Source organism: Podarcis tiliguerta, assembly GCF_965153285.1.
Source record: "Podarcis tiliguerta genome assembly, chromosome: 8".
Classification (NCBI taxonomy): Eukaryota; Metazoa; Chordata; class Lepidosauria; order Squamata; family Lacertidae; genus Podarcis; species Podarcis tiliguerta.
This window is the reverse complement of record NC_139541.1, coordinates 72,926,296-72,948,438: the sequence shown is the minus strand read 5'-3', so window position 1 is coordinate 72,948,438 and position 22,143 is coordinate 72,926,296. Positions and strand designations below refer to the sequence as shown.

At 45.3% G+C, this 22,143-nt stretch overlaps 2 protein-coding genes across 2 annotated transcripts; both read left to right on the top strand.

The window, feature by feature from the left end:
* Positions 1 to 490: 490 nt before the first annotated feature.
* LOC310684350 (uncharacterized protein) lies at positions 491 to 12,544 on the top strand. Its single transcript, XM_083455360.1, has 14 exons — positions 491 to 794; positions 1,550 to 1,679; positions 1,948 to 2,064; positions 2,571 to 2,723; positions 3,177 to 3,311; positions 4,714 to 4,839; positions 5,711 to 5,827; positions 6,334 to 6,486; positions 6,956 to 7,090; positions 8,461 to 8,586; positions 9,428 to 9,544; positions 10,052 to 10,204; positions 10,674 to 10,808; positions 12,209 to 12,544. The coding sequence occupies exons 2-14, from the start codon at positions 1,568 to 1,570 to the stop codon at positions 12,406 to 12,408; spliced, it is 1,779 nt and encodes a 592-aa protein (XP_083311486.1). The 5' UTR covers positions 491 to 794; positions 1,550 to 1,567; the 3' UTR covers positions 12,409 to 12,544.
* A 707-nt stretch (positions 12,545 to 13,251) lies between these two features.
* On the top strand, positions 13,252 to 20,310 carry LOC310684495 (uncharacterized protein). Its single transcript, XM_083455734.1, has 8 exons — positions 13,252 to 13,327; positions 13,834 to 13,986; positions 14,456 to 14,590; positions 15,990 to 16,115; positions 16,985 to 17,101; positions 17,608 to 17,760; positions 18,714 to 18,848; positions 20,077 to 20,310. The coding sequence occupies exons 1-8, from the start codon at positions 13,267 to 13,269 to the stop codon at positions 20,271 to 20,273; spliced, it is 1,077 nt and encodes a 358-aa protein (XP_083311860.1). The 5' UTR covers positions 13,252 to 13,266; the 3' UTR covers positions 20,274 to 20,310.
* Positions 20,311 to 22,143: the final 1,833 nt, after the last annotated feature.

Genomic DNA, 22,143 nt, shown 5'->3' with positions numbered 1-22,143 from the left:
TCTGGCTGGGTTTCGCCAGCCACTCTGGGCAGCTTCCAACAAAATATTAAAATACAATAATAACTAATAGATCCATATCCATTAATATCAATAAGGTGATGGGAAACTTTCCCGTTGTCTTCCAAATGTACTCAGCCAGTTGCTCTCCAGCACACAGCCCTAGTTATATGGATCACTTCTCTCCCTGTCTCTTACTAGGCCCCTTTGCCAAATGGCTTCCTGGACCCAGAAAACTGGTCTCACCTGTATTTTAGCACTTTGCCAGCTTCAACATCTCCAGGCATTTGATACATTTAAGAACTTTGGGGAATCTGTCACCACCAAAAAACACCTTATAACAAAATTTTAAAAAATTGATTTCTGTCCTTTGGTTCCAACAACTCCATTCTATCCCCCGCCCCCCGGCTACACTGTTTTCTGTTTCTATTTTAGTGCTTTATACTTGGCCCTTATCTTCTGTGCCATTATGGGGCTGTGTCTGAGCAGCTTTGACCCACAGAACTTTGGTGACACACCCCAAACGAAAACTCAGGAAGCACAAGTATGGCGAACAAAGGTCCCATGTCTAAATGGATCTAACTTCAGTTGCAAGCAGATGGTGCAGTTATGGTGGAAATCAAATTTGCAGAAGTGATATGATAATCTAATCTATATCTTGCGTCATGCTACTGCTGCCGCCGCCTTCTTCGTAAGCCCACATATACAGGAGCAAAGGTGCCAGAAGTGAGTTTTAGCAGCCAGAAGAAAACATTCTCATTGAGGAGTGCCCGCCCTTCAGTTCTTCGCAACTCAGGGTAAGTCACATTTCCCAACGATTATGGAGCTCGAGACCTGCAAGCTCTTAGATCACATTCACACCATCCACTTAAGGCATTAGGATAGCACTTTGAACAGTTAGGGGTTCCCCCAAATAATTATGGAAGCTGTAGTTCGTTAAGGGCACTGAGCCCTGCCAGGGCTCCCATTTCCAACTCGGTTGAACAATCAATCCCTCTTCACAGGGAATTCAGAGATTGTAGCTTTGTGGGCAGGAGGAAGAAACAAAGAGATGTAGCCTCTCTCCAATATTTCTCACCTGGAAGAGAACAGTTGGTTTGCCCTGCTGGGGAAGGCTCTTGAGAAGCATGTGTGAGCTGTACTGGTGTGCAGTATAATCCTACCCCACCATGATTCACTCACCTGACAGCTATGTCTCAGTTCTACATGAGGGTGTGCAAACCTGGTTAAATATGAGGTGAGCCTTACCACCTCTGTGCCTTGAATCCCTCCTTGTTTTGCTTTATAATCAAGTTTGGAATAAAGTTTTTTGCCGAATAGTGGGGGCAGGGGTAGAATAGCTTCCCAACCTTGCTAATAATATGTGTTAAGATGAGATCCCTCTGTTATACCATGAATTTCTCAGGAGATTCATGCGAAAGGAAGGCTCGTATCACTGGTGTCCAGATTCCAGCATCTGACTGTACTGAGAAATTTGGTGGTGTGTTTGTTTGTTTGTTTTTTAAAAAATGTGCATGTTTCCAATCTGGATTTTTATTTATTTATTTTGCAGACACCAGGCTGGGAAAAAATGGTTTCACAAGGAAGCAAACTTTTTGCATGTGCTCCCGCTGCGCATTTCTTTTCACACACCATGGCGGTTCTCTTGGGACTTCTTCTCTTCTCTGTGCTTCTAACTCCAGGTAAGCAGCCGTAATGTTCTGGGGTGATGTGTGCTGCAGTGGGATACCTGGGAGTAAACGAGATCCAAGGCTTTGATTTCAGAAGGGCTGACTGGGGTGGAAACCAAAATATCGCCTATAAGCTGGTGAGTGTCACACTACATAGAGCAGGATCAGTGTTGCGCTTGACCCACATTTGTGGGATCCATCCCCTTTCACAGGCGGATGACTTAGAATGGCGTCTGCACATAGGCTCTGCTTTGGAAAACTTTTACCTTCTCTTCTACAGGTGACTCACTGGAGTGTGAAACCTGCATAGCGACAAGCAGCAGCTGCAGTGGCAACATGATGACTTGCAGTGCTAATGAAGACACCTGTGCTGTCTCTCTTACTGAAAGCAAAGTAGGTGAGTGAGAAGGATGCCCACCAAATGCAGTCTAGGCCAGAGGTTTGTAAAAGGCATATCAAGATGCTTTATAGGAAGTCATTTGATTCATCAACTGACTGGTGGGGGCATGTGCGCATGGCCACTGCACTTTGTGGGTGCCCTGTGCCCCCATTAAAATGTTGTGGGGTCTAGAGCACTTGTGGTTCTGGGGAGTTGGCATGCATGACAGCTTCCTGACAGTTAACTGAGGCTGATAGGGATCAGAGAATCATAGTCAAAATCATTTAGAACACACTGCGTCTAGCTTTCCAAGCTGAAAGCTCTACTCCCTGGAGCTGAGCTAGCTTAAATCTGGGATCAAGCCCCAATGTCCTTCCAGATGTTGCTGGACTCCAGTTCCTGTCATTTCTGAGTCTTCACTGGGCTCTCTGGGGCTGGTGGGAGTTGTAGCTCAGCAACACCAGGAGGGAACAGTCTTGTGAAGGCTGCCCTAAATGCTTATCTTTTTCTTTCATTCTCTGCAGATCAGATATCAGTTCAAAATATAGTGAAAGGCTGTTCATCCACTAAGGACTGCGGACAGGGACCATATTCCATAAATTTGGGCAAAATGTTTACTTCCAGAGGAGTGGCTGTCTGCTGCAAGGGTGCTAACTGCTCATCCATTTCTGTTCCACGTGAGTGTATTTTTCCTTCCAGCCGCTCATTCTATGCCCCAGAGGTCAGATTGTACCGTAGATTTCAATGGTGGAGTTCTGAATCACAGATCAGTCATTTGCCACTGTGCAGCACAGTGGAGGGAACCATTATGTCTGGGAGCCTATTGTGGCCCTCCAGACCTCTCGATCTACCAACGTTCTCTGATGTTGTTGAACTGCAGGTCCCATCTTCCCTTGTCAGAGCAACCAAGGGTCAGGGAAGATAGGAGTTCTGCTCCCACAACATCTGGGAACCCAAAGTTGAGGTACACCAGAATGCCCCATCTCTCCCAACAGCAGTCCTACTCCACAATCCCCTTGAATGTTTTTGGCTGGCAAGATCTGTGGTCCTTAAATTGTGATAGCATCTCCAGCCTGCCTGGATAGAGGGCAATGTGTGAGTGTACACTGTCTCTTTGCCTTTTTTTCCAGTGCCTTCAGTAAACAACACAGTCAATGGGAAAAAATGCCCAGCCTGCTATTCTATTTTAAGCCCATGCTCTTCTTCAGATGTGGCAGAATGTACAGGAGCTGAGGACCAATGTCTGGATCTTAGCGTCAAAAGTGGTATTTCTCATTTATGTTCTTCGGATTTTGAGGAGGGATTGGCTGAGGAATAGAAATTCTGTTCCATTTTGGTCTTGCTGGCACTCAGTCCAGCGGCGGAGCATGCTTTTCCATTGGGAGCGGGGTGCCAAGGGAGAACAGAGCCACCCAGAAATGACAGCAGCTCCGAGGCACTTTGTGAGACTGGAATGATCCAGCCATGCAAAACGAAGCTGGCTTGGGGATAATCATCATCATCAACAACAGCATTATCACCATCCAAAAATATCTGGAGCAGTAGAAGTCGTCCCCATCCCCTGTCCCCCCCCCCCCCCGCCCAAGCTTTAGCAGGCTATAGATTATTTAATCGCCAAAGGCCTGGTGAAGAGGAATGTTTTTGCCTACTGCCCAAATATATGTAGTGATGGTGCCAGGTGAGCTGCTCTGGGGAGAGCATTCCACAGTTAGGGAGCCACCATAGAAAAAATCTGTTTTCTTGTTGCCACCCTCCAAACATGCTGTTTTTCTTTTTCTTTTCTTTTTTTAAGAGACCTTTTTTATAAGTTGCTTGGAAAACTGAAGGTTTGAGCAGCTTTGCATCATCATATCAGTGCTATTTTTCAAGTAAAAAGGGTGCTAGAACTCATGGGGCACCCTTGTTCTCCTATAATGGCAATGGTGCCCACTTGAGAGGTGTAGGGACTCTGGTGAGTTCAGGCTGGTGGTGCTGATTATATGATATAATAGTATTATTATCCCACAATATCTGGAGCGATGCTTCATCAGGAGCATTGGAGACCAGACAAGCCATCAAACAAAGGATTTCTCAGATAGGCTTTCAAATAGAGGACTGTCCTTTATGAGGTCAAATACAGGGTCACCCTGCACATATCCCAGTAGAGTGGTACCTCGGGTTAAGAACGTAATTTGTTCTGGAGGTCCGTTCTTAACTTGAAACTGTTCTTAACATGAGGTACCACTTTAGCTAATGGGGCCTCCCGCCGCCACGACGCGATTTCTGTTCTCAACCTGAGTTAAAGTTCTTAACCCAAGGTACAACTTCCAGGTTAGTGGAGTCTGTAACCTGAAGTGTCTGTAACCTGAGGTACCACTGTAGAATGGCTACAACTGGGGAAGCTGTGAATGGCACTTGGGAGGAAAACATTTATTCTTTGTAATATATGACTTCAACTCATAGGAACATCCCCATCAATGGGTTATATACAAGACTAGTCTTAGATTAGAATCACTGAAATTAATGGACAAGGCTACACATGCACCTTTTTGCTTTGCCATTTTTATTTTATTTTGTTAGTTTAGCCAGGCCAATGTAAGGTTGAGAGCCAATTCAAACTTGTTTGTGGGAGGTAATTTTGGGGAATAGTGGGCCCCCTGACTTCCCATCTTTCCTTTTCATCTCCAGGAACGATTAACATCACTATGAAAGGTTGCACTACCAAGAGTTACTGCGATGCTTTATCACAAAATGCTAAGAAAACATTCAAGGAAGCTGCTTCTGGAATGATAGATGGCAAATGTACAGAAGCCAGTAAGGCACCTCCATCATCGAGATTTCCCCTTCTGGCCTTCTCATGGCTTCTGCTGGTGAAGATCCTCTTGTAATAAACCTTTTCCCGTAACTCTGCCCTGAGGATAACTTTCCTTTCCATGTTTGTTTTTTCAGAGGGGTTTGTATCCATAGATATCTTACAGACTCACAAAGAGTCAGTTCATTTTTTTAAGAAATGAGAATGAAATAGTGATGGTCAAGACCAAGGGCAAATGGTTCTGGAACAAAGGCCACCTTCCAACCATGCAAATGTCAGGAGTTTCTACACATAGAGACACACCCTCTTCGTCGTTTTCCAATGATGGAAACAAGTGTTGGATCAATCCATCAACCTCCGATGGATGATTTAGAAGAATTTGGTCTGGCATCACTTTTGCTGTGTGTGTGTGTGTCAGTATCCATACCCAGCAGAGTTACATCTCAACGCAGCTCCTTCCTTGGAAGCATCTTTGGGGTGGAAGGTACACAAAGTAGGCAATAAACACTTATGGATGCCTTAAAGATTCAGTCAAGTGTAGCAGTTTACTTGACAGGCATAAAAGCATATTGGTAGCAAAGATACCGTGGTCAAGGCAGGCTTAGAGTCCAACAAGAGTCCAAGACTCTTTCTCTCTGCTCCTCTCACCGCAAGGCGCAAGCAAGAGACTCACAACAAGTTACTACAAGTTACACAAAACTTGTGTTATCAGTGCTTCCTGTCACACTGCGCATGTCCAAAGAAAAAGATCCCACAGAAAACGTCCTGGCATAGGCAAAAAAATCTCAGCCTTCTGCTGCTTCTTGAAACTTCTCTATTTTTCTCTGTTTCTGGAACAAATGCTTTTGAAAAGTTTTACCTTCTCTTCTACAGGTGACTCACTCGAGTGTGAAACCTGCACAGCACTAAGCGACAGCTGCAGTGGCAAGATGATGAATTGCAGTGCCAATGAAGACACCTGTGCTGTCTCTCTTACTGAAAGCAAAGCAGGTGAGTGAGAAGGATGCCCACCAAATGCAGTCTAGGCCAGAGGTTTGTAAAAGGCATATCAAGATGCTTTATAGGAAGTCATTTGATTCATCAACTGACTGGTGGGGGCATGTGCGCATGGCCACTGCACTATGTGGGTGCCCTGTGCCCCCATTAAAATGTTGTGGGATCTAGAGCACTTGTGGTTCTGGGGAGTTGGCATGCCTGACAGCTTCCTGACAGTTAACTGAGGCTGATAGGGATCAGAGAATCATTGTCAAAATCATTTAAAACACACTGCATCTAGCTTTCCAAGCTGAAAGCTCTGCCCCCTGGAACTGAGCTATCTTAAATCTGGGATCAAGCCCCAATGTCCTTCCAGATGTTGCTGGACTCCAGTTCCTGTCATTTCTGAGTCTTCACTGGGCTCTCTGGGGCTGGTGGGAGTTGTAGCTCAGCAACACCAGGAGGGAACAGTCTTGTGAAGGCTGCCCTAAATGCTTATCTTATTCTTTCATTCTCTGCAGATCAGATATCAGTTCAAAATATAGTGAAAGGCTGTTCATCCACTAAGGCCTGCGGACAGGGACCATATTCCATAAATTTGGGCAAAATGTTTACTTCCAGAGGAGTGGATGTCTGCTGCAAGGGTGCTAACTGCTCATCCATTTCTGTTCCATGTGAGTGTATTTTTCCTTCCACCCCCCTCTTTATATGCCACAGAGGTCAGGTTGTGCCATAGATTTCAATGGTGGAGTTCTTAATCACAGATCAGTCATTTGCCACTGTGTAGCACAGTGGAGGGAACCATTATGTCTAGGAACCTACTGTGGCCCTCCAGACCTCTCGATCTACCAACGTTCTCTGATTTATGGCCCCCAGATGTTGTTGAACTGCAGCTCCCATCTTCCCTTGTCAGAGCAACCAAGGGTCAGGGAAGATAGGAGTTCTGCTCCCACAACATCTGGGAACCCAAAGTTGAGGTACACCAGAATGCCCCATCTCTCTCAACAGCAGTCCTACTCCACAATCCCCTTGAATGTTTTTGGCTGGCAAGATCTGTGGTCCTTAAATTGTGATAACGTCTCCTGCCTGCCTGGATAGAGGGGAATGGGTGAATGTACACTGTCTCTTTGCCTTTTTTTCCAGTGCCTCCAATAAACAACACAGTCAATGGGAAAAAATGCCCAGCCTGCTATTCTATTTTAAGCCCATGCTCTTCTTCAGATGTGGCAGAATGTACAGGAGCTGAGGACCAATGTCTGGATTTTAGCGTCAAAAGTGGTATTTCTGATTTATGTTCTTGGGATTTTGAGGAGGGACTGGCTGAGCAATGGAAATTCTGTTCCATTTTGGTCTTGCTGGCACTCAGTCCAGCGGAGGAGCGTGCTTTTCCATTGGGAGCGGGGTGCCAAGGGAGAACAGAGCCACCCAGAAATGGCAGCAGCTCCGAGGCACTTTGTGAGACTGGAATGATCCAGCCATGCAAAACGAAGCTGGCTTGGGGATAATCATCATCAACAAAAACAGCATTATCATCATCCAAAAATAACTGGAGCAGTAGCAGTCGTCCCCGTCCCCCCCACCGCCCAAGCTTTAGCAGGCTATAGATCACTTAACAGCCAAAGGCCTGGTAAAAAGGAATGTTTTTGCCTACTGCCCAAATACATGTAGTAATGGTGCCAGGTGAGCTGCTCTGGGGAGAGCATTCCACAGTTAGGGAGCCACCACAGAAATGTTGTTGCCACCCTCCAAATGTGATATTTTTCTTTTCTTTTTTTAAGAGACCTTTTTTATAAGTTGCTTGGAAAACTGAAGGTTTGAGCAACTTTGCATCATCACATCAGTGCTATTTTTCAAGTAAAAAGGGTGCTAGAACTCATGGGGCACCCTTGTTCTCCTATAATGGCAATGGTGCCCACTTGAGAGGTGTAGGGACTCTGGTGAGTTCAGGCTGGTGGTGCTGATTATATGATATAATAGTATTATTATCCCACAATATCTGGAGTGAGGCTTCATCAGGAGCATTGGAGACCAGACAAGCCATCAAACAAAGGATTTCTCAGATAGGCTTTCAAATAGAGGACTGTCCTTTATGAGGTCAAATACAGGGTCACCCTGCACATATCCCAGTAGAGTGGTACCTCGGGTTAAGAACGTGATTTGTTCTGGAGGTCCGTTCTTAACTTGAAACTGTTCTTAACATGAGGTACCACTTTAGCTAATGGGGCCTCCCGCCGCCACGACGCGATTTTTGTTCTCAACCTGAGTTAAAGTTCTTAACCCAAGGTACAACTTCCAGGTTAGTGGAGTCTGTAACCTGAAGCGTCTGTAACCTGAGGTACCACTGTAGAATGGCTACAACTGGGGAAGATGCGAGTGGCACTTGGGAGGAAAACATTTATTCTTTGTAATATATGAGTTCAACTCATAGGAACATCCCCATCAATGGGTTATATACAAGACTAGTCTTAGAGTAGAATCACTGAAATTAATGGACAAGGCTACACATGCACCTTTTCGCTTTGCCATTTTTATTTTGTTAATTTGGCCAGGCCAATGTAAGGTTGAGAGCCAATTCAAACTTGTTTGTGTGAGGTAATTTTGGGGAATAGTGGGCCCCCTGACTTCCCATCTTTCCTTTTCATCTCCAGGAACGATTAACATCACTATGAAAGGTTGCACTACCAAGAGTTACTGCGATGCTTTATCACAATTAGCTAAGAAAACATTCAAGGAAGCTGCATCTGGAATTATAGATGGCAAATGTACAGAAGCCAGTAAGGCACCTCCATCATCGAGATTTCCCCTTCTGGCCTTGTCATAGCTTCTGCTGGTGAAGATCCTCTTGTAATAAACCTTTTCCCGTGACTCCGCACTGAGGATAACTTTCCTTTCCATGTTTGTTTTTTCAGAGGGGTTTGTATCCATAGATATCTTACAGACTCACAAAGAGTCAGTTCAATTTTTTTAAGAAATGAGAATGAAATAGTGATGGTCAAGACCAAGGGCAAATGGTTCTGGAACAAAGGCCACATTCCAACCATGCAAATGTCAGGAGTTTCTACACATAGAGACACACCCTCTGCATTCTCCAATGATGGAAACAAGTGTTGGATCAATCCATCAACCTCCGATGGATGATTTAGAAGAATTTGGTCTGGCATCACTTTTGCTGCGCGCGTGTATGTGTCAGTATCCATACCCAGCAGAGTTACATCTCAACGCAGCTCCTTCCTTGGAAGCATCTTTGGGGTTGAAGGTACACAAAGGAGGCAATAAACACTCATGGACACCTTAAAGATTCAGTCAAGTGTAGCAGTTTACTTGACAGGCATAAAAGCATATTGGTAGCAAACATACCGTGGTCCAAGACTCTCTCTCTGCTTCTCTCACCACAAGGAGCAAGCAAGAGACTCACAACAAGTTACTACAAGTTACACAAAACCATTGTTATCAGTGCTTCCTGTCACACTGCGCATGTCCAAAGAAAAACATCGGACAGAAAACGTCCTGGCATAGGCAAAACAATCTGAGCCTTCTGCTGCTTCTTGAAACTTCTCTATTTTTCTCTGTTTCTGGAACAAATGCTTTTGAAAAGTTTTACCTTCTCTTCTACAGGTGACTCACTGGAGTGTGAAACCTGCATAGCACTAAGCGACAGCTGCAGTGGCAAGATGATGAATTGCAGTGCCAATGAAGACACCTGTGCTGTCTCTCTTACTGAAAGCAAAGCAGGTGAGTGAGAAGGATGCCCACCAAATGCAGTCTAGGCCAGAGGTTTGTAAAAGGCATATCAAGATGCTTTATAGGAAGTCATTTGATTCATCAGCTGACTGGTGGGGGCATGTGCGCATGGCCACTGCACTTTGTGGGTGCCCTGTGCCCCCATTAAAATGTTGTGGGGTCTAGAGCACTTGTGGTTCTGGGGAGTTGGCATGCCTGACAGCTTCCTGACAGTTAACTGAGGCTGATAGGGATCAGAGAATCATTGTCAAAATCATTTAGAACACACTGCATCTAGCTTTCCAAGCTGAAAGCTCTGCCCCCTGGAACTGAGCTATCTTAAATCTGGGATCAAGCCCCAATGTCCTTCCAGATGTTGCTGGACTCCAGTTCCTGTCATTTCTGAGTCTTCACTGGGCTCTCTGGGGCTGGTGGGAGTTGTAGCTCAGCAACACCAGGAGGGAACCGTGTTGTGGAAGGCTGCCCTAAATGCTTATCTTATTCTTTCATTCTCTGCAGATCAGATATCAACTCAAAATATAGTGAAAGGCTGTTCATCCACTAAGGCCTGCGGACAGGGACCATATTCCATAAATTTGGGCAAAATGTTTACTTCCAGAGGAGTGGATGTCTGCTGCAAGGGTGCTAACTGCTCATCCATTTCTGTTCCATGTGAGTGTATTTTTCCTTCCACCCCCTCTTTATATGCCACAGAGGTCAGGTTGTGCCATAGATTTCAATGGTGGAGTTCTTAATCACAGATCAGTCATTTGCCACTGTGCAGCACAGTGGAGGGAACCATTATGTCTAGGAACCTACTGTGGCCCTCCAGACCTCTCGATCTACCAACGTTCTCTGATTTATGGCCCCCAGATGTTGTTGAACTGCAGCTCCCATCTTCCCTTGTCAGAGCAACCAAGGGTCAGGGAAGATAGGAGTTCTGCTACCACAACATCTGGGAACCCAAAGTTGAGGTACACCAGAATGCCCCATCTCTCTCAACAGCAGTCCTACTCCACAATCCCCTTGAATGTTTTTGGCTGGCAAGATCTGTGGTCCTTAAATTGTGATAACGTCTCCTGCCTGCCTGGATAGAGGGGAATGGGTGAATGTACACTGTCTCTTTGCCTTTTTTTTCCAGTGCCTCCAGTAAACAACACAGTCAATGGGAAAAAATGCCCAGCCTGCTATTCTATTTTAAGCCCATGCTCTTCTTCAGATGTGGCAGAATGTACAGGAGCTGAGGACCAATGTCTGGATCTTAGCGTCAAAAGTGGTATTTCTCATTTATGTTCTTCGGATTTTGGGGAGGGATTGGCTGAGCAATGGAAATTCTGTTCCATTTTGGTCTTGCTGGCACTCAGTCCAGCGGCGGAGCATGCTTTTCCATTGGGAGCGGGGTGCCAAGGGAGAACAGAGCCACCCAGAAGTGGCAGCAGCGCCAAGGCACTTTGTGAGACTGGAATGATCCAGCCATGCAAAACGAAGCTGGCTTGGGGATAATCATCATCAACAACAACAGCATTATCATCATCCAAAAATATCTGGAGCAGTAGCAGTCGTCCCCATCCCTTGTCCCCCCCCCCCCCCACCGCCCAAGCTTTAGCAGGCTATAGATTATTTAATGGCCAAAGGCCTGGTGAAGAGGAATGTTTTTGCCTACTGCCCAAATATATGTAGTGATGGTGCCAGGTGAGCTGCTCTGGGGAGAGCATTCCACAGTTAGGGAGCCACCATAGAAAAAATCTGTTTTCTTGTTGCCACCCTCCAAACATGCTGTTTTTCTTTTCTTTTTTTAAAGAGACCTTTTTTATAAGTTGCTTGGAAAACTGAAGGTTTGAGCAACTTTGCATCATCACATCAGTGCTATTTTTCAAGTAAAAAGGGTGCTAGAACTCATGGGGCACCCTTGTTCTCCTATAATGGCAATGGTGCCCACTTGAGAGGTGCAGGGACTCTGGTGAGTTCAGGCTGGTGGCGCTGATTATATGATATAATAGTATTATTATCCCACAATATCTGGAGCGATGCTTCATCAGGAGCATTGGAGACCAGACAAGCCATCAAACAAAGGATTTCTCAGATAGGCTTTCAAATAGAGGACTGTCCTTTACGAGGTCAAATACAGGGTCACCCTGCACATATCCCAGTAGAGTGGTACCTCGGGTTAAGAACGTAATTTGTTCTGGAGGTCCGTTCTTAACTTGAAACTGTTCTTAACATGAGGTACCACTTTAGCTAATGGGGCCTCCCGCCGCCACGACGCGATTTCTGTTCCCAACCTGAGGTAAAGTTCTTAACCCGAGGTACAACTTCCAGGTTAGTGGAGTCTGTAACCTGAAGTGTCTGTAACCTGAGGTACCACTGTAGAATGGCTACAACTGGGGAAGATGCGAGTGGTACTTGGGAGGAAAACATTTATTCTTTGTAATACATGACTTCAACTCATAGGAACATCCCCATCAATGGGTTATATACAAGACTAGTCTTAGAGTAGAATCACTGAAATTAATGGACAAGGCTACATATGCACCCTTTCACTTTGCCATTTTTATTTTATTTTGTTAGTTTGGCCAGGCCAATGTAAGGTTGAGAACCAATTCAAACTTGTTTGTGTGAGGTAATTTTGGGGAATAGTGGGCCCCCTGACTCCCCATCTTTCCTTTTCATCTCCAGGAACGATTAACATCACTATGAAAGGTTGCACTACCAAGAGTTACTGCGATGCTTTATCACAAAATGCTAAGAAAACATTCAAGGAAGCTGCATCTGGAATGATAGATGGCAAATGTACAGAAGCCAGTAAGGCACCTCCATCATCGAGATTTCCCCTTCTGGCCTTGTCATGGCTTCTGCTGGTGAAGATCCTCTTGTAATAAACCCTTTTCCCGTGACTCGGCACTGAGGATAACTTTCCTTTCCATGTCCTACTCTACTCAATTTGTTTGTTTTTTCAGAGGGGTTTGTATCCATAGATATCTTACAGACTCACAAAGAGTCAGTTCAATTTTTTTAAGAAATGAGAATGAAATAGTGATGGTCAAGAACAAGGGCAAATGGTTCTGGAACAAAGGCCACCTTCCAACCATGCAAATGTCAGGAGTTTCTACACATAGAGACACACCCTCTTCATTCTCCAATGATGGAAACAAGTGTTGGATCAATCCATCAACCTCCGATGGATGATTTAGAAGAATTTGGTCTGGCATCACTTTTGCTGCACGTGTGTGTGTGTCAGTATCCATACCCAGCAGAGTTACATCTCAACGTAGCTCCTTCCTTGGAAGCATCTTTGGGGTTGAAGGTACACAAAGTAGACAATAAACACTTATGGATGCCTTAAAGATTCAGTCAAGTGTAGCAGTTTACTTGACAGGCATAAAAGCATATTGGTAGCAAAGATACCGTGGTCAAGGCAGGCTTAGAGTTCAACAAGAGTCCAAGACTCTCTCTCTCTGCTTCTCTCACCACAAGGAGCAAGCAAGAGACTCACAACAAGTTACTACAAGTTGCACAAAACCATTGTTATCAATGCTTCCTGTCACACTGCGCATGTCCAAAGAAAACGTCCTGGCATAGGCAAAACAATCTCAGCCTTCTGTTGCTTCTTGAAACTTCTCTATTTTTCTCTGTTTCTGGAACAAATGCTTTTGAAAAGTTTTACCTTCTCTTCTACAGGTGACTCACTCGAGTGTGAAACCTGCACAGCACTAAGCGACAGCTGCAGTGGCAAGATGATGAATTGCAGTGCCAATGAAGACACCTGTACTGTCTCTCTTACTGAAAGGAAAGTAGGTAAGTGAGAAGGATGCCCACCAAATGCAGTCTAGGCCAGAGGTTTGTAAAAGGCATAACAAGATGCCTTATTGGGAGTCATTTGATTCATCAACTGACTGGTGGGGGCATGTACGCATGGCCACTGCACTTTGTGGGTGCCCTGTGCCCCCATTAAAATGTTGTGGGGTCTAGAGCACTTGTGGTTCTGGGGAGTTTGCATGCCTGGCAGCTCCCTGACAGTTAACTGAGGCTGATAGGGATGAGAGAATCATAGTCAAAATCATTTAGAACACGCTGCATCTAGCTTTCCAAGCTGAAAGCTCTGCCCCCTGGAACTGAGCTATCTTAAATCTGGGATCAAGCCCCAATGTCCTTCCAGATGTTGCTGGACTCCAGTTCCTGTCATTTCTGAGTCTTCACTGGGCTCTCTGGGGCTGGTGGGAGTTGTAGCTCAGCAACACCAGGAGGGAACAGTCTTGTGAAGGCTGCCCTAAATGCTTATCTTTTTCTTTCATTCTCTGCAGATCAGATATCAACTCAAAATATAGTGAAAGGCTGTTCATCCACTAAGGCCTGCGGACAGGGACCATATTCCATAAATTTGGGCAAAATGTTTACTTCCAGAGGAGTGGATGTCTGCTGCAAGGGTGCAAACTGCTCATCCATTTCTGTTCCACGTGAGTGCATTTTTCCTTCCACCCCCTCTTTATATGCCACAGAGGTCAGGTTGTGCCATAGATTTCAATGGTGGAGTTCTTAATCACAGATCAGTCATTTGCCACTGTGTAGCACAGTGGAGGGAACCATTATGTCTAGGAACCTACTGTGGCCCTCCAGACCTCTCGATCTACCAACGTTCTCTGATTTATGGCCCCCAGATGTTGTTGAACTGCAGCTCCCATCTTCCCTTGTCAGAGCAACCAAGGGTCAGGGAAGATAGGAGTTCTGCTCCCACAACATCTGGGAACCCAAAGTTGAGGTACACCAGAATGCCCCATCTCTCTCAACAGCAGTCCGACTCCACAATCCCCTTGAATGTTTTTGGCTGGCAAGATCTGTGGTCCTTAAATTGTGATAACGTCTCCTGCCTGCCTGGATAGAGGGGAATGGGTGAATGTACACTGTCTCTTTGCCTTTTTTTTCCAGTGCCTCCAGTAAACAACACAGTCAATGGGAAAAAATGCCCAGCCTGCTATTCTATTTTAAGCCCATGCTCTTCTTCAGATGTGGCAGAATGTACAGGAGCTGAGGACCAATGTCTGGATCTTAGCATCAAAAGTGGTATTTCTCATTTATGTTCTGGGGATTTTGAGGAGGGACTGGCTGAGCAATGGAAATTCTGTTCCATTTTGGTCTTGCTGGCACTCAGTCCAGCGGCGCAGCGTGCTTTTCCATTGGGAGCGGGGTGCCAAGGGAGAACAGAGCCACCCAGAAGTGGCAGCAGCTCCAAGGCACTTTGTGAGACTGGAATGATCCAGCCATGCAAAACGAAGCTGGCTTGGGGATAATCATCATCAACAACAACAGCATTATCATCATCCAAAAATATCTGGAGCAGTAGCAGTCGTCCCCATCCCTTGTCCCCCCCCCCCCCACCGCCCAAGCTTTAGCAGGCTATAGATTATTTAATGGCCAAAGGCCTGGTGAAGAGGAATGTTTTTGCCTACTGCCCAAATATATGTAGTGATGGTGCCAGGTGAGCTGCTCTGGGGAGAGCATTCCACAGTTAGGGAGCCACCATAGAAAAAATCTGTTTTCTTGTTGCCACCCTCCAAACATGCTGTTTTTCTTTTCTTTTTTTAAAGAGACCTTTTTTATAAGTTGCTTGGAAAACTGAAGGTTTGAGCAACTTTGCATCATCACATCAGTGCTATTTTTCAAGTAAAAAGGGTGCTAGAACTCATGGGGCACCCTTGTTCTCCTATAATGGCAATGGTGCCCACTTGAGAGGTGCAGGGACTCTGGTGAGTTCAGGCTGGTGGCGCTGATTATATGATATAATAGTATTATTATCCCACAATATCTGGAGCGATGCTTCATCAGGAGCATTGGAGACCAGACAAGCCATCAAACAAAGGATTTCTCAGATAGGCTTTCAAATAGAGGACTGTCCTTTACGAGGTCAAATACAGGGTCACCCTGCACATATCCCAGTAGAGTGGTACCTCGGGTTAAGAACGTAATTTGTTCTGGAGGTCCGTTCTTAACTTGAAACTGTTCTTAACATGAGGTACCACTTTAGCTAATGGGGCCTCCCGCCGCCACGACGCGATTTCTGTTCCCAACCTGAGGTAAAGTTCTTAACCCGAGGTACAACTTCCAGGTTAGTGGAGTCTGTAACCTGAAGTGTCTGTAACCTGAGGTACCACTGTAGAATGGCTACAACTGGGGAAGATGCGAGTGGCACTTGGGAGGAAAACATTTATTCTTTGTAATATATGAGTTCAACTCATAGGAACATCCCCATCAATGGGTTATATACAAGACTAGTCTTAGAGTAGAATCACTGAAATTAATGGACAAGGCTACACATGCACCTTTTCGCTTTGCCATTTTTATTTTATTTTGTTAGTTTGGCCAGGCCAATGTAAGGTTGAGAGCCAATTCAAACTTGTTTGTGTGAGGTAATTTTGGGGAATAGTGGGCCCCCTGACTTCCCATCTTTGCTTTTCATCTCCAGGAACGATTAACATCACTATGAAAGGTTGCACTACCAAGAGTTACTGTGATGCTTTATCACAAAACGCTAAGAATACATTCAAGGAAGCTGCATCTGGAATGATAGATGGCAAATGTACAGAAGCCAGTAAGGCACCTCCATCATCAAGATTTCCCCTTCTGGCCTTGTCATAGCTTCTGCTGGTGAAGATCCTCTTGTAATAAACCTTTTCCCGTGACTCCGCACTGAGGATAACTTTCCTTTCCATGTTTGTTTTTTCAGAGGGGTTTGTATCCATAGATATCTTACAGACTCACAAAGAGTCAGTTCAATTTTTTTAAGAAATGAGAATGAAATAGTGATGGTCAAGACCAAGGGCAAATGGTTCTGGAACAAAGGCCACATTCCAACCATGCAAATGTCAGGAGTTTCTACACATAGAGACACACCCTCTGCATTCTCCAATGATGGAAACAAGTGTTGGATCAATCCATCAACCTCTGATGGATGATTTAGAAGAATTTGGTCTGGCATCACTTTTGCTGCGTGTGTGTGTGTGTCAGTATCCATACCCAGCAGAGTTACATCTCAACGCAGCTCCTTCCTTGGAAGCATCTTTGGGGTTGAAGGTACACAAAGGAGGCAATAAACACTCATGGACACCTTAAAGATTCAGTCAAGTGTAGCAGTTTACTTGACAGGCATAAAAGCATATTGGTAGCAAAGATACTGTGGTCAAGGCAGGCTTAGAGTTCAACAAGAGTCCAAGACTCTCTCTCTGCTTCTCTCACCGCAAGGCGCAAGCAAGAGACTCACAACAAGTTACTACAAGTTGCACAAAACCATTGTTATCAGTGCTTCCTGTCACACTGCACATGTCCAAAGAAAAACATCCCACAGAAAACGTCCTGGCATAGGCAAAACAATCTGAGCCTTCTGCTGCTTCTTGAAACTTCTCTATTTTTCTCTGTTTCTGGAACAAATGCTTTTGAAAAGTTTTACCTTCTCTTCTACAGGTGACTCACTGGAGTGTGAAACCTGCACAGCACTAAGCGACAGCTGCAGTGGCAAGATGATGAATTGCAGTGCCAATGAAGACACCTGTGCTGTCTCTCTTACTGAAAGCAAAGCAGGTGAGTGAGAAGGATGCCCACCAAATGCAGTCTAGGCCAGAGGTTTGTAAAAGGCATATCAAGATGCTTTATAGGAAGTCATTTGATTCATCAACTGACTGGTGGGGGCATGTGCGCATGGCCACTGCACTTTGTGGGTGCCCTGTGCCCCCATTAAAATGTTGTGGGGTCTAGAGCACTTGTGGTTCTGGGGAGTTGGCATGCCTGACAGCTTCCTGACAGTTAACTGAGGCTGATAGGGATCAGAGAATCATTGTCAAAATCATTTAGAACACACTGCATCTAGCTTTCCAAGCTGAAAGCTCTGCCCCCTGGAACTGAGCTATCTTAAATCTGGGATCAAGCCCCAATGACCTTCCAGATGTGGCTGGACTCCAGTTCCTGTGATTACTGAGTCTTCACAGGGCTCTCTGGGGCTGGTGGGAGTTGTAGCTCAGCAACACCAGGAGGGAACAGTCTTGTGAAGGCTGCCCTAAATGCTTATCTTTTTCTTTCATTCTCTGCAGATCAGATATCAGTTCAAAGTATAGTGAAAGACTGTTCATCCACTAAGGCCTGCGGACAGGGACCATATTCCATAAATTTGGGCAAAATGTTTACTTCCAGAGGAGTGGCTGTCTGCTGCAAGGGTGCTAATTGCTCATCCATTTCTGTTCCATGTGAGTGTATTTTTTCTTCCACCTCCTCATTCTATGCCCCAGAGGTCAGGTTGTACCGTAGGTTTCAATGGTGGAGTTCTGAATCACAGATCAGTCATTTGCCACTGTGCAGCACTGTGAAGCACAGTGGAGGGAACCATTATGGTTTTAACCTTTAAAGCCCTATACGGCCTAGGACCCTCATACCTATGGGACCGCCTCTCCTGGTATGTCCCACAGAGGAACTTACGATCTGCAAACAAAAACATCTTGGCAGTCCCAGGCCACAGAGGGTTAGGCTGGCCTCAACCAGAGCCAGGGCTCTGATCTGGTGGAACGCTCTGCCACAAGAGATTAGGGCCCTGCGGGACTTGACATCTTTCCGCAGGGCCTGCAAGACAGAGCTGTTCCGCCAAGCCTTTGGCCAGGGCACAGCCTGACCCCCTCCTTTGGCAGTCTTCACAGAACTCTACCCAATGGTTGGCATCAATTGGATTTGAAGTAAATTTTTAATGAAATGATTTTAAAATGTTGTCTTATTTTATTGTTGTTAGCCGCCCTGAGCCCGGCTTCGGCTGGGGAGGGCGGGATATAAATAAAAATATATTATTATTATTATTATTATTATTATTATTATTATTATTATGTCTGGGAGCCTATTGTGGCCCTCCAGCCCTGTCAGTCTACCAACACTCTCTGACGTATGGTCCCCAGATGTTGTTGAACTGCAGCTCCCATCTTCCCTCGTCAGAGCAACCAAGGGTCAGGGAAGATAGGAGTTCTGCTCCCACAATATCTGGGAACCCAAGGTTGAGGTACACCAGCATCTCTCCCAACAGCAGTCCTACTCCACAATCCCCTTGAATGTTTTTGGCTGGCAAGATCTGTGGTCCTTAAATTGTGATAGCATCTCCAGCCTGCCTGGATAGAGGGGAATGCGTGAGTGTACACTGTCTCTTTGCCTTTTTTTCCAGTGCCTCCAATAAACAACACAGTCAATGGGAAAAAATGCCCAGCCTGCTATTCTATGTTAAGCCCATGCTCTTCTTCAGATGTGGTAGAATGTACAGGAGCTGAGGACCAATGTCTGGATCTTAGCGTCAAAAGTGGTATTTCTGATTTATGTTCTTGGGATTTTGAGGAGGGACTGGCTGAGCAATGGAAATTCTGTTCCATTTTGGTCTTGCTGGCACTCAATCCAGCGGCAAAGCGTGCTTTTCCATTGGGAGCGGGGTGCCAAGGGAGAACAGAGCCACCCAAAAGTGGCAGCAGCTCTGAGGCACTTTGTGAGACTGGAATGATCCAGCCATGCAAAATGAAGCTGGCTTGGGGATAATCATCATCATCAACAACAGCATTATCATCATCCAAAAATAACTGGAGCAATGGCTGTCGTCCCCGTCCTCCCCCTCCCCCCACCCAAGCTTTAGCAGGCCATAGATTATTTAATAGCCAAAGGCCTGGTAAAGAGGAATGTTTTTGCCTACTGCCCAAATACATGTAGTGATGGTGCCAGGTAAGCTGCTCTGGGGAGAGCATTCCACAGTTAGGGAGCCATCACAGAAATGTTGTTGCCACCCTCCAAATGTGTTGTTTTCCTTTTTCCTTTTAAGAAACTTTTTTTATAAGTTGCTTGGAAAACTGAAGGTTTAAGCAACTTTACACCATCCTATCAGTGCTATTTTTCAAGTAAAAGACGTGCTAGAACTCATGGTGCACCCTTGTTCTCCTATAATGGCAATGGTGCCCACTTGAGAGGTGCAGGGACTCTGGTGAGTTCAGGCTGGTGATGCTGATTATATGTTATACATACGCTTCAGGTTACAGACTCCGCTAACCCAGAAATAGTGCTTCAGGTTAAGAACTTTGCTTCAGGTTGAGAACAGAAAACATGCCCCGGCGGTGCGGCGGCAGCGGAAGGCCCCATTAGCTAAAGTGGTGCTTCAGGTTAAGAACAGTTTCAGGTTAAGTACAGACCTCCGGAACGAATTAAGTATTTAATCCGAGGTACCACTGTAATAGTATTATTATCCCACAATATATTGGGGAAGATGCGAGTGGCACTTGGGAGGAAAACATTTATTCTTTGTAATACATGGCTTCAACTCATAGGAACATCCCCATCAATGGGTTATATACAAGATTAGTCTTAGAGTAGAATCATTGAAATTAATGGACATGGCTACATATGCACCTTTTTGCTTTGCCATTTTTATTTTATTTTGTTAGTTTGGCCAGGCCAATGTAAGGTTGAGAGCCAATTCAAACTTGTTTGTGGGAGGTAATTTTGGGGAATAGTGGGCCCCCTGACTCCCCATCTTTGCTTTTCATCTCCAGGAACGATTAAAATGACTATGAAAGGTTGCACTACCAAGAGTTACTGCGATGCTTTATCACAAAATACTAAGAAAACATTCAAGGAAGCTGCATCTGGAATGATAGATGGCAAATGTACTGAAGCCAGTAAGGCACCTCCATCATCGAGATTTCCCCTTCTGGCCTTGTCATGGCTTCTGCTGGTGAAGATCCTCTAGTAATAAACCTTTTCCCGTGACTCCGCACTGAGGATAACTTTCCTTTCCATGTTTGTTTTTTTCAGAGGGGTTTGTATCCATAGATATCTTACAGACTCACAAAGAGTCAGTTCATTTTTTTAAGAAATGAGAATGAAATAGTGATGGTCAAGACCAAGGGCAAATGGTTCTGGAACAAAGGCCACATTCCAGGTGTTATGTACTGAAGTTCTCACCCTGGGCCAGCAGGGGGATACTGTAGATAGTTTTCACTCAGGTCCACGTCAGTTATTTTAGGCCTGGGTTGTTGTTGCTACAATGTTGACAGCCGGCTGCCTATAAAAGCAGGCCAGCTGAGCTGTTTGCTGTTCAGTTCTGTTCCAGCTTACAAAATAAAGAGCTGCTTTGGAGAAATCGCTGTGTCGTCTGCCATGTCTACCCACTATTCAACACCAACCATGCAAATGTCAGGAGTTTCTACACATAGAGACACACCCTCTCTATGATGGAAACAAGTGTTGGATCAATCCACCAACCTCCGATGGATGATTTAGAAGAATTTGGTCTGGCATCACTTTTGCTGCGTGTGTGTGTGTCAGTATTCATACCCAGCAGAGTTACATCTCAACGCAGCTCCTTCCTTGGAAGCATCTTTGGGGTTGAAGGTACACAAAGTAGGCAATAAACACTCATCGATGCCTTAAAGATTCAGTCAAGTGTAGAGGTTTACTTGACAGGCATAAAAGCATATTGGTAGCCAAGATACCGTGGTCAAGGCAGGCTTAGTGTCCAATAAGAGTCCAAGACTCTCTCTCTGCTCCTCTCACCGCCAGGCGCAAGCAAGAGACTCACAACAAGTTACTACAAGTTACACAAAACCTTTGTTATCAGTGCTTCCTGTCACACTGCGCATGTCCAAAGATCCCACAGAAAACGTCCTGGCATAGACAAAACAATCTCAGCCTTCTGCTGCTTCTTGAAACTTCTCTATTTTTCTCTGTTTCTGGAACAAATGATTCTCACACACAGAGATAGGATATCCAACAACAAGAGGCATTATTACAGTTAAAGGATACACTATTGGACAGCACAGCTGACTGAGGAAGAAAAATAGCAGAACCAATGAGAGGTGTGGCCTGTGGAGTGGACCATCGTATCAGCTGAGTGTATGGTCTAGGGAGAGTCCTGAGGACCTGAGAAGGAGGCCAGGAGGCTTGTATCTGGCTCTCAAGCCTGATTGGAAATGAAAGTCAGAGTTTTTAAGCGTGCTCGTCATGGGCGTAGTCAGGGGGGCAGGAGGAGGAAAAAGAAGAGTTTGGATTTGATATCCCACCTTTCACTCCCCCTCAGGAGTCTCAAAGCGGCTAACATTCTCCTTTCCCTTCCTCCCCCAACAACAAACACTCTGTGAGGTGAGTGGGGCTGAGAGACTTCAAAGAAGTGTGACTGGCCCAAGGTCACCCAGCAGCTGCATGTGGAGGAGCGGAGACGCGAACCCGGTTCCCCAGATTATGAGACTACCACTCTTAACCACTACACCACACTGGCTCACACTGGGAGGGAAGCTGCCCCCCCCCATCAGGTAAAACAATAGAAATACTTAACTAACTGACCAATCACGTTGGTTCTGCCCCCCCCCCCCAGTCCTGCCTCCTTCCAACAAAAATCCTGGCTACACCCATGGTGCACTTTTAGACAGCATGTTACAAATATACGGATAGCAAATTTTTTCTTTCCCCCAACAGCTGATTCCAACTCCACCTCACAATGTAACTGAATTTTCTTGCAGAGCTTTTTGTTTGCTATTTAATAAATATGGCTATTCTATGTCTCTTGAGTCTTCATTATGGGTGTGGGGGCAAAAAAAACGAGAAACAGAGAAACTGAAATG